Genomic DNA, 18863 nt, shown 5'->3' on the forward strand with positions numbered 1-18863 from the left:
TAAAAGTTTTCATGTGTTGTTCTTGTTGTGTATCATTATCTTTAATCTTTTTATGTCTATGTGGGCCATGAGTCTGATGAATAAATCAATCATAAAATGCTAAAATTAAAGAAAACATGTTGAAAAACATTGGAGAAGTCTGTCTCAGCTTCTACAGGCCTGGGCAGGTTAATGTCTTGGTTAGAAAAACAAGTACAAGTTGCAACAGTTGCCTTTTCCACTGAGGACATGTGAGTTTAGGACGCTTACAAGAAGATGAGATGTCTGTCCTTACTGCACAGCACTGAGGATTAGGGATTGTTGCAGGTTAAAGATTTTTAAAAAGTTATGGTTGACAGAAACAGAACAATAATTCCAAGCACATCAGACCTGAGGAGCACGTCCAGATAATCCCCACCGATTAAAGAGACTGATGGAGACGAGGATTTCTGAAAGTTTCTGTTGCTAAAGCTGGTTTGAGTCTGGAGTAGATGGAGTTTTTCACTCATTGCTTCCTTAAGTTGACTGCAGGTTGAATTTGATACTGCCTCCATCTGAGACCAGTAATTCACATATAATCTTTTCTTTCATTTTCGTCACTCTGATTGGGCAGCTCCAAAACACTGGTGTTACTCCCAGTCAGAGGAAACATGTTGGTAAAAGGATATATAAATTGCTTTCTTCTTCAACCTACCAGACGTATGAATAATTTTGAACTAAACAGTATGTCTTTTGGCCTACTTTGTGTAAAAATCAGAATCAAAACAATCTCTGATGCTAAAAGGGTTCCAGGTGGATCAGAGTTCTTCAGACTATTTGTAGTTCTTTATCTTCTCATTTTTTTCCTGTTGGTTTTCCTTAAGTTAGAGTCAGAAGTGCCTCAAAAAAACAACAGTCAGTCTTGAAACTGAAAGCACAGCCTGCAGTGATAACAATCAGACCTGTGGGTATTACCGACACACCTTATCTGACGTGGCGTTCTCGGAACTGAAGTCAACCTCAGACATGTCTGTGTGTGTCTGCTTGCAGGTTGTTGGCAATGTTCTGTGTTCATAACAAAGAGCTGCAGGATCAGAGCCGCTGTTTTGGACTCTGGCGTTTCCAGAGCTGAAAATAACCTTCCCAATGACGAGCACTGAGAAATAAATCTACACTGTTAAAAAAAACAAATACAAACATCTGAATATTTACATTAGCTTATTTTTACAACAGCGTACCAGGGCCATTGTAAGTCAGGAAAAAAAGGGAGTAAATTTTCCCAAAAAAAAACCTCTGAATTTTTCAACTTTTCAAAGTCAGAGATTTCCAAGATTTTCTTGCAAATTTCTGAAATCAATCTCAATATTTCTGAAGGAAATTTACGTTACTGTATATTTTAAACAATGAGGAACTGGATTGTAAAGAACAGATTAGGAGTTTCGTTAAGTTGAGGGTAGATGTTCGTGGTTTGGCGCTGTCTCCTGCAGCCTGAGTGAGGCTCGCTGTTTTATGGCCAGACTTCAATCTGCTTCTGAATCTGTTAACTTGTATCTGAAGAGCAGCAGAGCTGAACTGATACGGGCTGAGAAGAAACTCACTGATGTCTTTTCATGCAGGGAGATGAACTGAAACCAAAGAGGAATGTTTGCGTTACCTGCCCTGCTCCCCTCTCTGCTTTAATGCTGGATTTGATCCTCGTGTTTACCGAGGTCGATGACTGTAATTGTAAAGAGCTGCCCCACCCAGAGCTGTGGACGCATGACAATAGACGGCATACAGACTTAAAGATGCAGGGTGTGACCTGGAGATTTGGTTCAGATACACACAGCTCCTGTCCTCAGGCAGACTCACCCCACCACAGATTAGAGGGGATGTGGAATGTTGTCGTCTGTCCGGTCAGCCCAATGTTTTACAGCTCATTCTGTCACCAAACGGAGTACTGGCATTCATATTTAAAGGATTTTTACTACTTAAATGCAGAAAGTCTTTGGAGAATAATGAATGCTTCTTTGTACGTTCAGCAGCTTTCCAGCAAATAAAGATTTGTATTGGATAAGAGAATCCTGAAGTCGTTCCTGGCAACTTTAGGACGAAATGGTTCCAGTTTGGTTGTTTATGTGTTATATGAGCTACCATCCTGACTACAGGTAACAAGTAACACAAACCAAAAGACAACTTAACTTCAAGCAAAGAGCTATAAATATATCCCACTGATAAAAACTATTATTCCTGTTGTGAGGGTCGACTAAACAGCTGACTTTAAGGTACTGGGTTCAAAGGACGTAATTTGAGGAGGATGTAGAGTAAATGTTATTTCATGGAACATCTGCATGTTCCATGAGCTTCCTGACTTGTTACTGAAAGAAAAATTGATTTCAGTTTTACACGTAACATGACATGTTCTAGTTCCAAGTCAAAGCCATCAGCAAGAAAATCTCCCAAATTTAGAAATTGGACAGGAAATACTTGAAGTTTACTCACCAACCCTGTTCTAAAATTTCAAATGACTGCTGCGTGCTGCCACAATATTTACTTTTCTGTCAGTCAGTATGTAATTATCACCCATCTTTCTAAGGCATTGATGTGATTAATGCTCCAACGTTTCATGCTGTGCATCTCCTACTGAGTAGCATGAATGTTTTCTCCGGCCGAGCCAGAGCCAGACTTCCATGAATTTCAAGGACACGTCGGAAAATTCCAGTCATTAGCATGGCAACATCTTAGAGATAATATCATATGTTCTGCAGACATTCACCACTGCTACATTTGCATAGTCACGTCAGTGAGCTGACACTAACACGACCTGATCTCATGCTACGTAACGCAGGTTAACATTGATAAACAAAGGTTTGCATGAGAGGCTCAGCTGTATGTGCATCAGTCAGCTTCTCTGCACCAGGAGGTTTGACATCTATAAGTGGGTGAAGAGTGAATTGCTGAGTGGGTCACCGGTCCAGCAGTGTTAGCGTCCCAAAGTCCAGCCTGACTACATGAAGATATTGAAGATATCAGACTTTGTTATTATTTCCCTTTGCTGAAGATTGAAGGTTTCCATCAGCCTTCAATTCTCATTCGCAGTCTTGAAATGAATAGAGTCGTGCTTCACACTAAAATGTGTTCTTTATCAGACAATTCATCAAGTCCTATGAGTTTCTGTGTCTCTTGTATGACAAGATAATCTTGAGTTGTGAGTTATTGTAACTTATTTCAAGTCTGTGGTGTCCTATCTGTCTAACAGCCCCCACCACCACACACACACACACACACGCACACACGCCGGCCCCCCCACACACACACACCTTTTTAAAGCACCTCATAAAGAGGAAGAAGTAAAACATTATGTGGTTAAATGCATTAAGCTAAAGTAGCTCAGCTTCTGCTTGTAGCTCTGGTTTCCATGTCTGCTTTAAAATAGATTTTTGAACCAAACAGTTTTATTTTGTCAGCGTTTGTTTGATGCCTTTTCTTTATTTGTCTGTCAAATCTGTTTTCAAACAAAGTGATGTGAAATAATTTTCATATATTTGCATTAAAATGTTCTGTCAAATGTTTATCTCATTTTCATTTGCAGACTTCATTTTAATGTTTTATTCTTTAATGTAATTTTATTAAACCGCAAATAAAAGAAGCAAAGTATTTGACGGACATTTCTACAAACATAGATACATTTCAGATCTATTGCGAAATGAAAGAATGATTTAAAAAGTCACCAGTAATTTAAAGAAAACTAGATTTCCTCGTCATTATATATCCATATTTTCTTTTTATTTGTCAAACTCTTTTCATTTAAGCACAGAAAACATAAAACCCTGTCAGCACCTTGGCATTGATTACTGATTACTCTAAATGCCGTCATAGGGACAAAAATAAACAGCTGCTGCTTAACTGCAGAAGTTTTTCTCTCTTTGCACAGAGAGTCAGCCAGCCTTCCATCTGCAGACACACATGACGTGCAATAAACAGTTTCTGACCTGAAGGCAGCCATATTAACCAATGTTCATTCTGAAACCTGCTGAGATTTGTCTGAATTCTCGTTTGTTCTCTAGGTGAGTTGTGATCCTAAAGCCACTTCTGTGTCTACAGTAAATAATTCTGTTCACTTTTATGCAAATTTTGATCTTCTGGTTTTTAAACCTGGGCCGGTGAGCATCTGGTTTCTCTAACTGTGGACTTACTTTAATTTCAGAGTGCAAGCAGACATAAAAACTTTAAAACTCACACGTCATGCACAAACTCACTCATCATCTCAAGGTACTTTTATGCGACAATTAAACCGCATTCTCTATATTCATATGTGTGCAAGCATGTGGCGACGATGAACAGTTGATCGCATCGAATCAGAACATGTTGTTAGTAGATCCAGCTTGAACAAACAATGGACACTCGATCTATAAAGATATTCCTGTGATCTAATGAAAATAAAGTTCAAGCTCTTGGTCGTAGAGTAGAATAGAATAATAGAGTAAAATATACTTTTATTGATCCCCAGAGGGAAATTGTTTGTTTGTTGACGAGCTACTCCATCCAAAGTGTTAAATATTAGTAAGTACAAATATAACAATAAGTGATACAGCTTTTCTAAAAGAAATATATGCATACGTGTGAAATTGTAAGTAATTTAAATGTGGCCTCAATCTAAAATAAATAGATAGAATTGAAAAAAGTATCTAGCATGTACATGGAGATATACCAATCAACAACTTAGATTTAAAGACACTCAGAGTTGGACATTGTAAAGTCTGATGCCTACAGACGGGGCAGAAATGTTTCCCCGTGTCGCTCTGTGGTGCGTGTTGTTGCTGTCAGGCTCTGGTTAAAGTTGCTCCTGCAGCAGGTCAAGAAGTGGATGAGACTCGTTGTCCATGACGACCTGCACCTTGGTCAGGATCCTTCTCTCTGACACCATTGTTTAGAGTCCAGCTTCACTCCAACAACCTCACTGGCCTTGCGGGTCAGTTTGTTCAGTCTGTTGGTGTCCTCCACTTTCAGCCTGCTACCCCAGCTTACAGGTTACCGCTGGCAACCACAGACTCATAAAACATCCTGAGCAAGGTCCGGCAGATGTTGAAGGACCTGAGCAAGTAGAGGTGACTCTGGCCCTTCCTGAAGAGAGTGTTGGTGTTCTTAATCCAGTCCAGTTTATTGTCAATGTGGACACGGTCCACACAGAACGGACAGAATGGATGGAAACAGGAATCACTGACATCCTGGTTCTCCTCTTCACAACCACCACCAGATCTTTGGTCTTTGTCACATTGAGCTTCAGGTGGTTCAGCCCACACCATGTGACAAAGTTGTTTGCAGCAGCCCTGTACTCAGCCTCATTACACTCACTGATACACAGTGACACAAAATGAAAATGATCGTCATCGCTACATTTGTAGGAAAGAAGGAAAAGTTGCGAAACATCCCAACCAGGCAGCAGTGTGAGAGCGTCATGCTGCGTGGGTGTTTGGCTGTGGGAGGAACTGGAATACTTCACATAATAGATGACATCATGAGGTGAAATGACTTGGTAGAAATAATGGCGCAATGTCCCTTGACCTCAAACAGAAATATAAAGATTGGGCTTCAGTGCTCAGAAAAAGCACATTAACACTGATCTGGAGCTTTTACAGAGTCTTCGAAGTTAACAGTTTAACATTTATTAACACCAATTTGTTTCTTTTTAAATATTAACTCTGTTAGGAATGAATTTAATTCCTCTTAATGTCAAGAAGTGTATTAAAATGACCGTCCTGTCAAAACGTGCTCATGCTTCGCTCTGGTCAGTTCTGGTCCAGAGAAGGACATTCACACTTTACTCACATCCCAGAAATGTTTGGTTAAAATGTAATGATGAGATAAAACATCAACCCAGGTCCATCAGCCTGAGTAAGGATCCTGACCCAGAAGACAATTCTCAACAGAAACTGGGTTACCTGGCCTATTTTAAGGACATCAGCTTACTTGGAAAAGGTCAGGAGACATTATGGGAAGCTGTGGCCTCTGGATGTAAATCTATATTTCAGCAGATCTACACTGTGAAAAACCTGGACACTGGATATAAAGCATGTGGTCTGATCCTGTTATTGTCTTTGTTGTCATTTTGCATAAATGATGCTGAAAATGCTGATGTATTAACCCAACCTCTAACCTGACCTATAACCCCTACAGGTGTCATACATTGGCCAGAACGTTGGCAAACTATTGGTGGAAAGAAACCCACATTGTTTGCCCCAAGTCCATCCAGTTTAAACCAAATATTGAGGAAATGGATGGAAATTACTGAATGTGAAAAAAGTAAAAAAAAAAAAAAAATTAAAAAATGCAAAGAAAAACAAACAAACACTAGAACAGTGATTGCTCTCTTTGTTCTGGCATCTAGCAAAGATAAATCATTTGATCTAAATCTGGCTAACCTAAAAAGGAAAGTTTAATGTCAAGAAGTGAGAAAAAAAATCTACTTTCTGTATTGAACATTACAGGTTCAGTGTGTAACATTTATACACATATTATTTGTTGTTTTCATAGAAATCAAGCCTCCACGTGAGGAGGTACATTTTGAAAATAAAACACAAACCAAACATTCCTTTTTTTCTATTTTTCACCCACATAAACTTAATAAATATATTATTTGTTCTGCAACATATTGTTAAGTTTTTCCACCCTCTGCTCAGCTTCAGGAACATTAATCTGACTGACTGGGCTGGACCTGCTTGTTAAGGTGAAGCTTCTCTCTTAATGTTATTGATCCCAGCGACAGACTGCCACGGTCTGTTTATGCTTTTACAAAATGGGGCCCGGTAATTCTACTTCCTCTTTCTTTGCTGTAAGCTGATCCATTGACTGCTGACTATCTGAACGATCATTTAAAGGAAGACCTGAGTCAGTCCTCAGATAACATCCAACTTGTTTCTGAAATCACTCCACACTGGGTTTCATGTTACACAAATACAACAGCAAAACTTTTCCAACATAAAACCAGTTTAAATGAAATGGTTCTGGTTGGTAAACCCGAGTTAGTTTACAGCTGATGATTTTGGTTCTGGACCCAGAGATTTTTCATTCTAGCTATTTCTTTTTTTTTCTGACTCATCATTAAAACATGTTGCTTGTTTTCAGCTAAATGCTCAGCAGAGACAACATGTATCTCATACTCCCTGCTGAGAAATACAATGTAACGTCTCTGACAGGAAACATATACAGCACAAACGTATTTGGTTGAAATAAGAGAAGTCACTGGCCAGAAACTAAGCAGGAACTTTCGGTTCACACAGCATGACTGACAGACTCAGAATCACAAGCCCCTTCAAGGCGACAGACAGGAAGTTGCATAATGGAAGACTGTCATCGAATCATATGGTCACTCATTCGTGACCTTACAAGTCTTCTGGGAATTTTTACCACTGAATTTCTACACATGTCCTGATGAGGTTTTTAAATCTATTTATTAATTAAAAATAACAGGAGCAACTTGTTGTTGGAGCTCAGCAACAATCAGCTGCTTCTCTTGTTCTGACGGCCTTACTGTTCACAGACTCAACAGAATTAGGGATCGAGTTTGTTGTGAAAACACGTTTCAAAGAATCTCGTTTGACCAGCATGCCTCACATAGTAAGACAAAAATAATACCAGCTAGTTTCAAGATTTGCGTAAAATGAATGTATATTTTTTTGGATGTACCTGTATTTGTCAGAGGGAATAGAATTGGAACTGCACACAGAATTTATACCAACTTGAAATCCTTGTCCCTGCGTAGGCTTTTCTATTCATAACATAGAGCGACGATGATCATAACAAAAGGTCATTATGAAGTACGCTAGTTAAATAAATACTAAATAAATAATCAGTACAGGAGAAAAAGCTAAATCATGTAAAATTTATGCATTCTTTACAGTAGCAAACAACTGAAAGATCAAAATAAAATATTCATAATTACCCTATTAATATTAGTTACTTATATTTGTAATATCATATAAAGTTATAATATACATGATATAGTCGGTGATCCCAGATTTCATTCTGATTCAGTCTATTTCAATAAAAGTCCAGTCAGGTCAGCTCTAAGATGTCTACAAAAAAGATCCAGAGACATTTTGCTTTTATACTCGCAAATACAAGAATTCTATTTTCAGTTTCCTCCTCAACAGAACTGGATGGTACTTGGGGCTTCATAGGGACGTTTGGTGCCTGTGTCTCTTCGGCCTGACGGCGCCTCTTTGTCTGGGGTATGGCTGCTCTGTGGGGGTCCATGGTGTCTGTCTGCCTGGGGCCACTGTTGCCTCCAGGAGCCAAAGCTAACTGCTCCCTGCTGCTTCCTGGTTTCTACGTTTCGTCTCACAGTTGTAGCAACTTTGCATCTCCAAGTGACAAATGATCCACACATCCAAAACAGTTACATCTGCACATCTGCTCAGCACACAAATACACATTCAGTCACCCAAACTGTTTAAATAGTTTAAATAGTCGTTCAAACACAGAAATGTGGCCAGTCTTCATTTCATGAAGTAAATTAGGCCGTTATGATGTCATGATCACTGGTTCAAATTTACTCTGCATCCCCAGAACTAGAACCAAACATGGAAGCAGCATTCAGTTTTTTGTGCCACATTAATTTGGAGGAAACTTCCAGAAAACTGCAAAACATCTGAAACACCTAGTTCCTTTAAATCAGAGGTGCTCAAGTCCAGTTCTTGAGATCTACTACAACATTAAGATGCGTCCCTCCTCCGATACCCTTGAATCAAATGAACGGATCGTCACCAGGCCTCTGCAGAGCTAAACGACGCTGATGAGCCATTAGATTCAGGGGTGCTGGAGAACGGAGAACTTCTGAAAGCTGCAGGATAGTAGATCCTGAGGACTGGACTTGGGCCAACCTGCTTTAAATCAAGGCTAAAATCCCATTTGTTTGGTCAACAATAACTGGAACATGGTCCGTTTTAAACTGTGATCTTTTCTGTACTTTCTTTACAGTGTAACATTTCTGATTGTTTGATGTTTTCATCAAGTAAAACTCTTTAAACTGCCTTGTTGCTGAAAAGTGCGTCGTCGCCCTTCTCCTTTCTGCAGAGTAGAGCTGCTCTGGAACAAGTACCAGGTTCTTCATGGCCTGAAATACTGAAACTGGACACGAGAAAAAAAAACACATTTTAATGAGTCATCATGTGAAAGACAAAATTTGATCACAGTCAGACCCAAAGATTTCTACTGGCTTGTAACATTATCTGTGTTATATTCTGTCTTAAGTTGATAAAGTTGTCCAGAATAACATCATTATCCATTTTTTATTCCTTCAGACATTGGCTCTTCATGTTTTTGCAATCATTAATATTCTTGAAATTAAGAGCAGATTTCCTGCACAGCTGTTTATTTTGCAATTTGACTGCATTATGTCAATTTGAATTGTATTTAATTAGATATAAATCTGTCTGTCTGATTAAACTGTATGTGTATGAACTGAACATTCTCATTTTACTGAATATGAATTGGACAACAAGGTTCTTTGAGATTATTTTTCTTAATTAATTGACTAAACTAACTTGAATTAAAATCCTTATCTACTTTGTGACAATCGTGACTAATCTATTCCTTTTTTCCCCTAAGAGTGAAACTCCCACTAGTCGCCTTCATCTGATCAGATGTTATTTGTATGACTGGATTCTGGTAACTTTGGATTAAACAAAGAGTAAAAAAAGAAAGCTGGTGGGAAACTATGCCAGAGGCTTTTAGGATAACAGGAAAACTTTATCACATGTAGATTAGGCATAGAAAGAAGGAATGGCTGAAACAGTTACTAGAAGCAGCTCTTATTTCTCTTCCTCTGTACGATGTTCACCACAAGTTTAATGCAGCCGGCAGCACAAAGCAGCACACACACGTTCCATTCGGACTTTGACTGGGCCTGTCTGGCGCAGAAACACGACCCAGCCTGACATCGGCTCACGTCAGACATATCGTGGTTTTAACTGTCTCAGCTTGCAGCTCTTCTTCAGAACGCTGTTCGTCTCTGTGCGCTCATGACCTCAGGTCATGTGACTGTGTTTAGGTGAAACCACTGATAATGCAAACTGCTTCACTGCCTTGAATCTTTGATGGAAACTAAAAGCTTGTGAGGAGCCTAATGATGAGCTTTTAACAGGAAGTGCTGTGTTACTGGATGATCAAAATGCTTTTATCCTCCTGTCAGCTGGTGATGTATAGATAAGTCCCTCTATGTGGACGAATGGACTTCCCCACTGAGCTTTTCCTGCAATGTCCCCTCATTCAAACATCACTAGGCACCAACAGGGTACTTTACCTGCAGTCACTTCTCACAAAAGTGCAAATATATCACTTCTTTTTACAAAAGTATATATTCAAAATGTTTGGCTTATTGGTTTTGCTTTTATTTACAAGTTCTCCAGTGCTTCTCTGAATTAGTTAAGAAATAAAATACACACTATAGTAATAACAGGATTACTGCAATTATTACAGAGAAAACAACTCTAAGTGAAGATTTACTAAAAGTGAGTCAACCAAGACCTGAGAGACAAATGTGGCAATAGTAACAACATAATGATCCATTTTACCATGAAAAGGCTCAATATTCAACAAGGTTGAGACAGAAAATAAGCATCAATCTAAAATCATCACGTCAAGACACATGTCAAAAGGATTCACATATACCCTATGGGTCTCTGTGTTGTCCTGTAAACAGCCTGGCCGCCTGTCCAGGGTGCATGACTGCTGGAGAAAGACACCAGCTTCCTCATCACCCTGCAGGAATAAGTAGGTGTAGAAGGCAAATAAACGATGAATCATTTCAACATGTTCACCACTAATAATGTGAGATATATGCAGTAAAATTCATCTGAAATACAAATTTGTAAAAGGCAAAATCTAAACAAAAGCAATAAATATAACTGCAACTGTACAACATCATTAACACACCCTAAGCCAATACTTTGTTAAACCAAAATCTGATTTAATTTCAGCTTTCAGTTTGTTGTACATACTGTCAGAATGCTCCGTCTTGATTTGGTTACATTTGTCCACTTTGCCTCTCAGACTGTGATGACTCCTCTTCTCCAGTTTCTTTTTCATGTGACCACAGATTTCCTGTCAGATTTAGTTGCTATCTAGGCCCATTCCATTGCTCTCATTTTCTTCTAAAGAAGCCATTTTCCTTTTGGTTTTGACATCATATGCTTGGACTCAAATCTTCAGTCTCAGCTTTCTAGCAGAAGCCTGAAGGTTCTGGACCAAAAGTGACCAGTTAAGAGTTATTTATTGTTTCCTCCACTTCCCAAAGGTGTAGTCATTCTTTACTAAAGTAACCCCATGATGCTACCAACACCATGTTTCACCCTGGGTACTGTTTTCTGTCTTTCTTTCTTTCTTTTTTTTTTTTTGTCCTCTGGAACAAAGACAACACATCGTTTGGAAGTGTAGCCAGAAATACCAGTTTAGTTTCATCAGACCATAACATGTTTTTCTGCATGGTTTCTAGGGGGTTTTACTGAGACCTGGATTTTTCTTGTCCTGCATGACTATTTTGTCAGCTAAAGCTATGAGAAATATGCAGAATAAATTAGTAAAGCCAGAATAAGTGGCGTAGATTGATGATAAGTAAGACATTTCAACCAACAAATATAAACAAGATTAAAACTTTTGTTCACAGGGGATGAAATCTGATTAAATTAAGATTTAATCAGGATTAAATTTCCATTTTAATCCTGTGAAGAGTGTGATTAAAGCTAAATGAGAATGTACTATAACTGAACAGTCTCTGTCAAATAACAGGATTCTGTCTCTACTTTATCTTTTGTCAGTTATAGAAAGTTTTAGCAGTGTTATGGTTAAGCCACATTTTAGTTGATCTTTACTTAATTTAAGACCCTCCTCTGTCTGATGCCTTTGTATGACGCATTTCTTGGAGAATTTGTAACATCTCTGTAAATGATGGCTTCAGCTAAAGGATGCAAGGAGCAAACAGGAAAACCCAACCAGGACAGCTGAACCTTACGGTTGATCACATGATCAATAACTAATGGCACATCTGATCCCCATAACACTGAATGCTACAGTTTTATTAAATGGTGTTGCAATAAAGTATTAGTTTAGGCGATGCAAACATTGGTAAAACAAACAAAAAAAAATGATGTAAAATATTTTTGTACATCCTTACACATGAAAAGACATTTTCAAATCCACGTTAGTGAGGCACAGAATATACTCTTAGAAATACTTTTCACAAGCAAAAAAAAAAGAAGAATATTCCAAGAACAAACATCACTACGACTGTAGGACGAGCCGACAAAGTGAAAAACTAACTTCAATCTGCACATGAAGCAGCAGCTCAGCTTGACTTGGCCTCCTGCGCCACCTCACTTGTCTCGCCTCATGTTGTGAAATATCTTATTTGTGGAAACCAAAATAACAGGAAGAGAAACTAATCTTCATGAACGGGAATGTGTACCAGATATATGAATATATTTCTACATGCGCAGGTGTGCAATCAGGTGCATAAGATTAAAAAAGTCGAAAACAGGGAACGGATAAACATAATTCTGACTTTATCCGAGTTGAACTTTGGTGTTTAAAAGGGAATTAACATTCACCGGGTTTAGTAAAGACTCTGTTTTGCAAACTAGCACATTCACAGAGCAGCATATCTTTTAAAATATGTTCTGTATGTAAGAAGAGAAGTGCTTAGTGGTGTTTCCTGCTTCTGAGTTTATGAGATTGTTCTCTGTTTCAAGCAGAAACTGCAGGCTTCTAATCATTGACCAACTGGTTAATAATTGACATGATATCTGAGTGGTAGCCCTCCCTAATGGCCTTGACAGAGAGAAAGAATCCCACATGCTGTGGAAGGCATGAGAGTAAAACTGTAGGGTTTCAGATCCTGATCCAACACTCCGGTTATACATGAGTATTCAGGAAGTTGTTGCAGAGCAGAGGCTGAAAATGATCAGTCATAATGTTTCACATGACACAAATGGAAACCAAATTAAAAGTAACAAATAAAATCTCTAACAGAAAATAGATGAGCTGAGGCTGAGAGGCTCAGGGAGAGCTGTGGAATTACACCGTGCATCATTAGTCTACCAGAAATGTGTACATTATTCCTAATTTTTTAAATGTACTTGTGTTCTGCTGCCCAGAACAAAAAGTGAAAACAGTCCCTTCCTGTTTCTCCCTGAGGCGACCTTTGTGCAGTTACTCATTGACGGGGAATTTTGGTGAAAGCTTGTAGCAAAAATAATCTCCAACTGCACAGTGAGACACGTTCCAGGAAATGGTGCCTGTGAACTAAACACACTGTTTGAAGAATTGTGCGGAATAAACATGAAACACAAATCAAGACGAGACGTGGTGGGAGGGGGGAAGACGAGCGTTCAGTGTTCAATGCACACGGATCCATGTTTTATTTGTACAATGTGACAACACAAAGGTTTGTGTCCTTTCTCTTTGTTTTTGTTCACTTCTTTTCCTTCCACAGTAAACATAACTTTATCTTCCTCTAATAAAGGATTTATGTCTTAAAGCATGAAGAACATGTTTCACACTCTCTGCCCAGCTGCCTTGTGTGTTAATAAACCGTAAAGAAATCCAAGTGGAGTCTTTATGTTGTTGCACATTCCAGCAGGATAGTGAAAGGACAAGGTGGCTTATTGAAGGGAAAAAAGGAAAGAGGAGTAAAGGGAGAAGAATATAATGATGATAGAGGGTTTGTGTCATTATCAGAACTCGGGCCGACAATCTCAGGCAGGTGCAAGGTCAGCGTTGTGTGTGTGATCTACTGACAGATAGGGAGATTCTTTTTTTGTGGAGTGAGGAAGTTGTGGTTCTCCAAGATTCAGCCAAAGCTGAAACTTTGATAAGTTGGACTATCAAAGCTTCAGCCGACAGACAAAAGTAAAACACTTGATCAACAATTAGCGAAACCTCACTCTCAATAAATTCATGCAACCGTAATCAGAAAAACCTGTTTGGCAAAACCTCAGCAGGTTTAACTCTGAGGCTCCAGGACACGCCCAGCTGGTGCTCCATTTCTGCTCAAGCAAAACCAGCAGAGGGTTTTGAACGCTTGCACAAGTGATTATTTCAGTTTCGAAAAATAAAATATGTTTTGATGACACCATGCTTCTTTAATGTATGCAGGATAACAAATCTAATGCTGGAGGAAGAGGGGGGGATGGGCAGCAGAGTAGGCAAGCTTTTACTTTAATATAAATACACAAAGAAACATTTATGTAAGCTTTCAAATAAAATAACCACATTTATTAACACAAAATAAACAATAAGGACAGTGGCACACAAAATGTTGATAATTATTCCTCCACCTCCTCCGCTGTCGCCGACTGAAGAAATGATAAATGGCCTGAACATTATCAGCCTCGTACTATGCTGTCATGACATAGTGACAGTTTTAACAAATATGTAAATAAAACATCTTCTTTACAAAAGTTGCATAGTGCAGCTTTACACTAGCCTGTAAAACTTCACTATTTTCGGACATTTGTTTGTTAATTTAACGGCCTTTATTTAATAATACTGGAGCGTCATTAAATGATTTCACGTACCAAATGTGCTACAGTAGCAAAGGAGTAAAATCTTCGAATGATAAAAATGTTGCATTTTTCTGCTTAGTTTCTTAAAACATAGCAATTTCATTGACATTTGTTTAATGTTACAAAGAGAAAAAAAGATATTACAGAATTCATCGTGGAAAAAAAAAGACAATCTGGCAAGACCTTGAACTGGCTGTTTTCCCTGCTACTTTATGAATCTTCACATCGGAGGCAGTTTTGCTCTTTCTGCTTCAGTGCTTCACTTCACAGAGAGTTCAGTGATGTTTTGCACAGGTCATGCAGCATTCACATCAGGTTGAGGTCTGGACTTTAACTACGCCATTGCAACACCTTAAATCTTTTTGTTTGGAGTCAGTTTGTCACGATAGCCAACATTTCTTTGGCTATCATGATGTAAATGTTGATCCCATTAAGCCAACATTTTTCTCCCTCTTCTTTATTTTTTTTTCCATCATCAGAATGTAATAATTACTCCACTGCAGCTTAGAAATGGATTGTATGTGGAACTTAAGACAGCAGCAGCAGTAAATGCTCACTTTTACAGCGTTGCCAATTATACTTACTAATACTTATTCTGCCACTTACACTTACATTCAAAAGAGTGAGATCCCTTCACATGTAACGATTGTTAATTGAATTGGAATCAAATTAATTTTTTTGACTGCTTATTAATGCTATTGGTTTTTAGTAATATCCAATCTAAAATCTTATTTTAAAGTTGTTTCAGTTAGCATGAATCTGAAATTGGTGCAAATTGTTAAACAGATACATTTCTTTAGGTTTAGGGATTTTGTTTTAAGAACGGGATATTCATAGGAGGGTAAAAGAAATTGCTGCACAGACATTTTTGGATGTGTTTTTACATGCTTAGACTAAAAGGAAGTGAATCATTCAACCTTTAAACTCAAGAAGCTCTAAACTGGAATTTGACACTGCTGTCTTCCTCCCACTCTTCCCACTCATTCCTCCTCCTGTCTTGTCCCTTTCCCATCACATCTTCCTTAATCTGTCTAATGACTTTAGATTGATCGTTTGTTTCTTTGCTCCTCTTCCCTCTTTTGTTTGCGTGTGGAAAAGAGGAATGACTGGTGAGAGATTGTGTAACTTGACTGCTCTCCAAAAACTCCCCCTTTTTCACTCAAAGGTTTTCAGTATACAACAGGTTAATAATGGCAGCAACATTCCATCAGCGTTTACAAATGGACTCTCCAAACTGACTATTTTGACGTAGTAAAACTCAGAAATCTTAATTCTAATTGAAAGCTTCTATAACCTCATAATTTTACCTCCCTGAAATGACACGTTTGAGACCCAACCAGTCAGCCCACATGAGGTGTGCTCCACTAAATGGAAATGTTAAACATTAGCATTTTTTCTCAGTCCATGCATTAAATGTACTTGTAAGTAAAATGATCACTTTTTCATATTTTCTTTTTCTAGATTTTAATAGACAAATATAATGACATTTTGGTGTAAAACAAACTCTCTGGTGTATTTCACTTAGAGCTGAGCAGTTTTGCCAACAAACAACTTTGCTTCTTTATCTGGTGAGTTTTCAGACATGTCAAGTTATTTGTTTTTTCTTTCCAAAAAAAGAGAGAAGAGAGATTTAACTTACTTTTGTTGGTGTTTCTGGAGACTTTAAAATGAATATGAACTTGTTTTATGGATCATGTTTAATGGAGAAAAAACTGAACTGGACTTTCTGGGGCTCCATTCAGTCGCCTCACTTTCTGATTGGCTACTCGTCACATTTGACTTTGATATCAGATCAGGACAATCCAACATGTTGAATATTCCAGGTTTTAGATCCCAGTGTCCTTCTGAGTGAACCAGATCACTTATATGTGACATGGCCAGAATATCTCTGAAAATTATTATAAGAAGAACCATCCTGATAATCTGTGTGTCCTTCAGATTGTCAGAAGAGGAAAATCAGGTGAAAAATCTGCATTAAAAATCTTGCAGTGTGAACTAAGCACAAACTTCCTGTAGCAACTCCTTTAACCTGAAGGAGGTAAGATTAACCTGAGAGTCAACACCTAAAAATCTCTGCAAGGACAAGAAACACAACTCAGACCAGGGACAACGACAAAGCAAGTGTGGCAACGGTCACTGAACTGGCAACCCCATCGCACTAGTCATGCCACACAGACCACCAATAATACTCCACAATAACAACCAACCACTTTTCTTTTGACTTATGGATGAGTGTTTTCTATGTAAATACACGTTCAGTCAACTGAAACTTAATGAAAACTCTGTGTTTGTTTTCCGGACGTTTCCTGGATGCCAAAAAGTATGCTCCTTTTTATGTTTAGTGAAAATGGGGAACTTGAAACTGCAGCTACTTTGACAGCTTTAAAACGTCAATATGTTTATAGTTTTAAGTTTGAGTCTAATGACCCAGTTATTGTTCTGTTTATATTTACATTATATTCATATGCTAATATGATTTGACATGTGGTTAGTCAGAAACAGGATTGTGATTGTGTATGTGGGTGTGTGTATGAGTGGGAGACAGAGAGAAAGAGAAAGAGGGGGAGGCGGATCTTTGTTGGACAAATTGTCAGTTAAAGGAAATGAGACTAAATGGAGAGCAGCTCACTGAAGTTAGACAGGCTCACTGTCTACAGTGAATCACATGGATGCCACAGACCGTTATCTTCTGTAAATCTGCGAGCTTGTCTGAAGAGAAAAGTGAGCGAAACTTCTGGTCTCTCCTTCCTCAGGTGTGGCGCTTCATGACCATATGAGGAAGTCGGATCGGGACGCACCTGTGAGCTGACGTCACACTGAGCGTACCTGAATCAGCTCGCGGAACTGATCGCATTCAGACGCTGAAACTACTTACAGAGTACAGAAGGGGAGACGCTTCGCACCGGAATACAAAGAAAGTTGGTTTTTCTACGAGAAGGATTTTATAAGAGGCTTCAAACACAAATGGGGACCGCCTGGTTTGCGGTTTTGGGAGTTTTATTCGTCATTTTCCAGGTAGGAGTTTTTTCCCGCTGTTTTGACTTTTATTTTAAATATTGTTTCGACATGTTTTGCTATTGGTCTTATCTTTTACTTTGAATGTTTACTGTTTATTTACTTGTGTTGCTATGCAGTTTTTCAAAGAGCGTTTAAAAAGGCTTTTAGGCTTTTGGCTTAATTTGGTTTTAGTTACGGCTTCTTGTCGATGTTGTGGGTAGCTATAAGCAGGTTCTTGTGGTGACTGTGAAGTTAAAGGTGAAGGTGGATGAAAACTATCCTGACTTCACAAGCACACGGTTGCTCTAAACTAATTGCTTAATGAATAATTATCGTTGCGGTGTACAACGGTAAAGTAGTGCCTCGCCCTGTTTCCGTCGGTGACGTTGACTGCAGGCTGAGTCGCCATGTTGGATTTTTTTTAAAATTAAAACTGAGGTCCCATCAGGGTCTTCTTCCTCACGGCAGGTGACGTCACTATAGACTTTAAAACAGTAGAAATTTGTTGTTTGAACTATTTTAATTTTTTTTTTTAAATAACCATCATTGTACAGAACTAATTACACAAACACTCGAGACCTTCGTAAACAGTAAAAACACAATTTCGTTAAAACATTTCAAACACGAGACTGGAAAACAAAGCTAATATTAAATGCAAACAGTGGTTAATTTAATTAACATTGGTTTAAAAAATAACGTTTAAGTTGCTTTGTGTGAAGAAAATAATTTGATTAAAGTTGAAGTTCTTTTATAAACGAGATATGAATATTTTATTGTAAACAGCTTTATAGTGCAAGGCATCCTGAGAGGCTGTCTGGATATAAATGTACTGTTTCGTTTTATAAACCTAAAACACATTAGAACAAGAGGTGGTTTGCAGTTGTTTCTATCACTGTTGTGAAAGATAAAATAATTGTGATAAGTCAGTCACCAGGTGTTGGGAGTGAAATTTACCTGAGTCTGTTTACTAATCCAAAACCAATGGTATGGTTAGAAATATACTGCTCAAAAAAATAAAGGGAACACTTTAAGTGTTAAACACCTGTTTAAGTGTTCCCTTTATTTTTTTGAGCAGTGTATAACTTGTAAATGTAGCATCTACATTTGGGAATAAGATTGAATGTAAGAATTGCTTCTGTTTAGTCTCACAACTGGAGGAAATTGAAATGACGTCACATTATTGATACCAGTTCGGTTTGATTTTGAAGCAGTATTCAGTTTTTGATGCTCTGCACCTTAAGCAATGATAGATATGAGATCTAATCAAAAATAGTAAATTAAAAATTCTATCAGCAAACTTATTACTGCAATAAATATGATTAAAAATGTAATTTAAAAATTTTAGTTCATGTTGTCCAACCTAGGAAA

At 38.2% G+C, this 18863-nt stretch overlaps 1 protein-coding gene across 2 annotated transcripts in view; it reads left to right on the forward strand.

Annotated features, from left to right (window-relative positions):
- LOC116712572 (B-cadherin-like) overlaps positions 1 to 18863 on the forward strand; it is a 108441-nt gene that overhangs the window by 71472 nt on the left and 18106 nt on the right. Inside the window, exon 1 of one of the 2 annotated variants that reach the window (XM_032552373.1) lies at positions 17131 to 17513. The exons of the other annotated variant lie outside the window; for it this stretch is intronic. Within the exon in view, the coding sequence (XP_032408264.1) occupies positions 17463 to 17513 (51 nt within the window). The 5' untranslated portion in view covers positions 17131 to 17462. Of the gene's footprint in view, positions 1 to 17130; positions 17514 to 18863 lie in introns of those variants that run through there. 2 annotated transcript variants of the gene reach the window in all.

The sequence above is a fragment of the Xiphophorus hellerii genome, chromosome 22 (assembly GCF_003331165.1).
Source record: "Xiphophorus hellerii strain 12219 chromosome 22, Xiphophorus_hellerii-4.1, whole genome shotgun sequence".
In the NCBI taxonomy this organism is placed as follows: Eukaryota; Metazoa; Chordata; class Actinopteri; order Cyprinodontiformes; family Poeciliidae; genus Xiphophorus; species Xiphophorus hellerii.